The sequence below is a fragment of the Frieseomelitta varia genome, unplaced genomic scaffold (genome assembly GCF_011392965.1).
Source record: "Frieseomelitta varia isolate USP_RPSP 00005682 unplaced genomic scaffold, Fvar_1.2 scaffold_442, whole genome shotgun sequence".
Taxonomy (NCBI): Eukaryota; Metazoa; Arthropoda; class Insecta; order Hymenoptera; family Apidae; genus Frieseomelitta; species Frieseomelitta varia.
Genome location: NW_025110193.1, coordinates 135,674 through 141,276, shown reverse-complemented (window position 1 = coordinate 141,276; position 5,603 = coordinate 135,674). Strand labels below are relative to the sequence as shown.

Sequence of the window (5,603 nt, the reverse complement as noted above, 5' to 3'; positions counted from 1 at the left end):
AAAAAAAAAAAAAAAAAAAGAAAAAAGGGAGTCGAATCTTTCGAATTTTTCGCTCCCGTAATTAAATACGTGTTCTCCGGTGACAAGCCTTTCGAATCAGAAATGAAGGTTCCTTTATGTATCCCCAAGTGGGGAAACTTTCCAAGTTTTCACCGATTCGGACGCATAGAAAGTTTTGTTCCGAAATCTCCGCAGTTACATTTTCTCCCTTTCGGTGATTCCTCGAAATTCTTTAAAAAGATTTCTCGAGGAGGGCTGAAAAGATCCCCGAAGGGTTTTCTCAAACCAGTATCAGGTATGAATGGACCCTCTTCAGCCTTCGTACCTTTGTTTGTAAATGCTTCCACGTATACGAAGGGCTGACCCTTCCATTTCTGAAGATCGCAGGTGGATCGTCGAAACGAGTTTCGATCTCGCGGCATTTTTTCTCGAGATTTTCTCCATCTCTTACCTACGAAAGGCAATGAGAATTCTTTCCCGAGTGATTTCGTTAAATCAGTGTTACAGTTAATTGGAAGGAGAAGGTTGAATGGGGTTGACAGCTTAACAACTAAAGGAAGGGTACGAGTAACGAACAGCATTGATTCGAGTTGTGTAGATTTATTTATACTCTTATTGGAAGACAGTAGGAAGTTCGTCGTCTGAACGCGACGTTAATTAAAGCCAATATCACAATGTATATGATTAATCTACATATAGGTACGAATATATCACAATTACAATCGACTTTCTATCATTCACGCAGCATTCAATCAATTTAAAAAAAAAAAAAAAAGAAAAGTACAAAAAGTGGAAAAAAAAATAGGAATATTCTTTCCCTCTCCTCGACTGATCTCTGTGTCAAATCAAGAGAAACGTGCTCGTGAGACTTCACAATTTTATTCTCAGAGCGTCGATCAGTCAGAAAACTAAATCTATTTATCACAGTTTCGATAGTATCTTATCTAGAGACAGTCTCTAATGGAAGCCTGTCTGTATCTCCGAAGGCTTCGAAGTATGCTTCTCAACTCCTCTCGTGCTCGGACGTCTCATCCTCTTCCTCGATACTCGTGTACACCGCGAACGAAGACAGAATCGTCGTTCCAAGCAAAGTCTCGATGCTTTCAAGGCCATCCTCCAACTTCCTTCCTTGTTGATCTCAAGGTCTCGTCGGAGGGTGGTTGTTGTTGTTGCTGTCGTCGTGGTCTATGAGGTAGACGGAACAGGAATGGAATCGGTGATCCGATTTCTCTCACGCGGTCTGCATCTCGGGCGTTTGGTGCTGCGAGAAGGCTCGCTCCTTGTAACACAGGTCACTGTCGGCCATGCTCAGCGTCGTCCAGTAGAAGTCACCGGCGTGTGTGTGCGCGAAATGAACGGGCACGTAGCACTGACCGGGCACGACCGGCACCACCGTCATCTGACCGTCGAGGCAGACGGTGATTGCAGCTCCTTCTTCCGCATCTTGCAGCTCCGCTAGCAGTCTCCTCTCCAGCGCCTCGTTCGCGTTGTTCTGATTGTCCACCTCTTCGGTGAAGATCTCTGCCTGTGGCACGGCCTTCTGGCCCTTGTTGGCATGCTGCTTCCCCCGATTGGTCCTCTTCTTCAGCAGCCGGAGTATCGGCTTGAGGACACAACGTACCCGTTTGCTGCTGGCTCCGCTTCTCACCGACATCTTCAGGTTGTACAGATTGTCGTTCAGCTCGTTCTCGTAATCGAACACGTGGTTCATCGTGGCGGCGGCCATGTTGCTCGCTGGTTTCCCGCACTGAACCGGTTTTAAAGAGGAGCGATCGCTCCGTGCACTCTCGACTTCGACTCGGTACCTCGAAACCTCGGACACGACGATGCGTGTCCTTCGATGGACAGAAGAGATCGAAGATTGATATTATGATATATATATACACGTGTGCTTCGTGCGTATATGTGTGTGTGTATGTGCGTGTGTGCGTGCGCGTGTGTACTTGGTTGGTTGCGAGACGCTTTGGAATGAAACGCTAGTGAGCGAATGATGCTTCAGACGAGCAACCCCGGACTTTATATAGGCCCGGCCGAGCAGCACGGGGTGACAGAGTGGGGAGGGCAGGTGCACTCTGGCTGTGGGAACTCGGAGAATTCGGAGCTTCCCACGTCAGGGTCCACCGCCGACCATCTGCCGTTTCTTCTCCCTCCTCTGACACCCCTCCGACCAACTAATCCAACCAACGTTACCACCCCGACCTGTGCCCCGTTGCCTCTTCTTCACTCACCCCCGCGACCACCCCTGCTAAACTTTGCTCTCTCCTAGGTGGATCCTTCCCTTCCGAGAGTGCGTTTCCCTTCTCTCCGATTTCCAGCCGGGAACGAGACAAGGAAAGAGGGACAGCAGAAAAAGTGTAGAGAGGCTGGCGAGGTTCTTCTTCTCTAGGCCCCTTTTGCCACAGCCATCGTCGAGAAGGGTGGATAGTTTTCGCTGGTTTTTCGGGGGAGGACAAGTTCGAACCTGTCCACGACAGGTTTCCCTCGGCGTGTCCTGCCTGAACATGAAGAGTAAGTAAACACGTGAGCATAATGTTCTGAATTCTTCCACGTGGGTCCCCTCTTCCCTTCTCTCGATCTGATTAATGGAAACGATCTCGATGATCGTTCGGCCGTATACCCGGTTTTAAGCATAGGGATCCCTTGGAATTTTAATTGATTCGAAGGCTTGATAGTTTGGTGGTGGTTGTAGGTACATACGGGCGAAATACATGTATGTACATATATATATGTTTAGATTGATTACTTTTGGGATAGATGTACGAAGAAATTATTTATTTATTCCAGTGTATACTTTTATAAGCAGAAACTTTTGCTTGAGTTTTAATTAATACAAATGTATATACTTAAATTGGTTACTTTAAGGTAGACGTGTAAATTATTTATTTGAGACAACTATATATATATTTGTGACTTGCAAGGTTCTTCGACGATTTCGATGATTGTTTATCTTTATCTTTTTCTAAACGAACATATTTCCAATTTTAAAAAATTGATACAAAATATATATATATATATTTAAATTGTTTATTTTGTGGTAGATGTATGAAGAAATTATTTGATTTCGAGTGTGCATTTTTGGTTTGCAAGATTTTCTCTGTTGGCACAACGGTTTCTCGTGGAAACAATTTTCACGATTGTTCATCCTTCCGGAATTTTTTGGTTACATTAGGGCGAATGTATGAAGAAATTCTTTGATTCAGAGACGAGAGTTCGTATATTTTTGGCTCGCGAGATTCTCGACGCTGCTATTAATTTCGTTGATGGCGTCGTATAATTTTCTTACACCTATCTGAACATTGTCGGTGAAATTAACGATGTAGGTGCTTTTTTTTTTTTTTTTTAAACACATAAAAATGGAGTACATCAAGTTGTTCGTTCCTCTTTTTTAAAGAGTCATAATTAAAACTACCTCGATGATTTCAGCGTCAGAACTTTCTTCTTCAGCTTCGTGTAATACGGTGTCTCGAGACGCGAAATCGAGTGCATGCGTCACGTATGCGTATGAATTCCTCTGTCGAGTTATTATTTGCTTGTTACTTCATCGCTTTCAACGTGTCGTTCATTTTCAAGCCGTTATTGGTATCTCGTTGGGAATACCTGATGGTCCTCCATTTGCAAATATAATTCATACCCGTGTACTCCCGGCACTTCCGGTAGAAATCCTCGATTATCATTTCATCGAAAATATCTCATTATCAGGTGGAAGGAAAGATGATTTCTCTTTTGTATTTCATTTATCAATTCATCCCGTGCAGCATAATTCATCAATTAAATCGTTGCAGTGGATATTGACCATCCGCGTTTATTAAAGCTTTTGATATAATTCAAACTTTTTAAAATGCGAACGAAGCATGCGCAGGAATTGAGCATCACCGTGTAGTAGCGCGTGTTTTTATCTATTCGAAATTCTCAAAATATTCTATTAAAATTCGTTGTCGTGCAATTTCTTTTTCCGCAACTCTAGAAATTTCGCTGGTTAAAATCCGTGTCTCTCTCTCGCTGTTGTCAGCTTTCTTTGTACCTAAATCGAACCTAGAGTTCGAGCCTAAGATACAAAACCTCCTCAAAGTCCGTTTCTTGCAGCTAACAGAGGAGAATCCATTTTTACGCGATCCCGAACGATGAAATTAATTCGTCCAATTAGAGACGTCCGATGCTTCGAAGAGAGTTGGTCGTTCGGCGATCTTTAAATCAACAAGTTGATTCAAGCTGGGGTCTGTAAGTTGCAGTAATTAATGCACGGCAATAATGTTGGCCAGCTACCTCCATTACCCCCGGTGTGCTCGAGAGATTTAGAGTCGAGCGTGTCTAGACGCAGGGAGATAGGCACGGCACCCCTCAGAGTCGTTAACTACTCTTCGAGATTCCTTTTTTTCCTCCCTCGAGGAGATGAAGGCCGGTGCCTGCATCCCTGCAGGGAATCGTATATACCCTCGTATATGTTCCAGCCACGTGTTACGAAGGCTGGAAGAAAAACGTACGTTTCTTTTCGCTTCTTTTTTGTTTTTTTTTTTTTTATGGCTGGTTCGTCGCCTCCCCTCTGGATCTGTCGAATTAACAAGTTCTTTTTTCTTGGAGAAGAGAAACTTTTTTCAGAACTACCTGTTCATCTGTGTTTCGTCAACCTGTTGATGGTGGAGATTTTTTTCTTTTTTTTTTTTTTGAGGAAATTTCTTTGAGGGTTTTTTTTTAAATTTATGTTACGAAATCATTTGTTTTTTCTCTTTATGATTTTGATAATATTTTTTTAGTTGCGGAATTGTTCGATTTTTCTAATGAAATTGTCTACTTTTGATTATTCGTATTTTTGAATTATCTCGGGTCGTTAATTCTTTTTTTTTCTTCTTTTAATATTCTAATTATAAAGGTACTCGTAGGATGTTCATAGAATTATTTCTACAAACAGTCTCCAATATGAATGCTTGAAACAAATTAATATACACACTTAAACATAACGTAGCATCGAAAAAAAAGAAGTCTAATACAAAACACAAGAATATTGAAAGACTTATTGGATATTCTGGAAAATATAAAAATAGTTAGAAACATATAAATATCTCAGAAATATTGTGATATAATTCAACATAGAATTATTTCTACGATGCTCGAAACAAATTAACATAAATTCTTCAAATAACGTAGAATCATTGAAAAATATGTTCGACGTTTAGAAACCAAGAATATTCGAGCGTTCGTTGGATATTTTCGAAAATATAGAACCGTAGTACGTACGTATGGCCACTTTTCGAAGGAACGTATCGAGGCAGAGACGAGGGTTCCCGAAGGTCGTGGCAAATCCCGTAGGGCCCACCACGACGAACCTGGCTCCGTGGGGTACCGTCTGTAGCCCTCGTCGAGGACAGGTACATCGGGGGGGTATTTGTTTTCACTTGGCGCTTTCGAGGTACATTCCGAGGCAGGTGAAACGAGCATACTCCCGTCAAACCTGCAGGGAGGGAAGAACGCCACGTACCTGCGGCAGGAAATGAATTTTACTTTCATGAAGACGACTCTTCGTACTTTTACTCTTCTCGAACTGTACACTTCGCAGTCGGTTTGTTTCTTTTCTCGCTCTGTTTCTTTTTTTCTCTTTTTTTTTTTTT

General features: G+C 42.4%; 1 protein-coding gene and 1 long non-coding RNA gene across 2 annotated transcripts in view; one reads left to right on the top strand and one right to left on the bottom strand.

The window, feature by feature from the left end:
• Window positions 1-5,603, top strand: part of LOC122532202 — an 88,844-nt gene that overhangs the window by 56,985 nt on the left and 26,256 nt on the right. The window lies entirely within an intron of this gene.
• On the bottom strand, window positions 1,180-1,784 carry LOC122532201. The gene has a single exon (XM_043660761.1). It carries the CDS (start codon window positions 1,724-1,726, stop codon window positions 1,232-1,234), a length of 495 nt encoding a protein of 164 aa, XP_043516696.1. The 5' UTR covers window positions 1,727-1,784; the 3' UTR covers window positions 1,180-1,231.

Excerpts from the sequence above, each read along its gene's own strand:
- LOC122532201 (XM_043660761.1), bottom strand. The coding sequence starts at position 1,726 with ATGGCCGCCGCCACGATGAACCACGTGTTCGATTACGAGAACGAGCTG.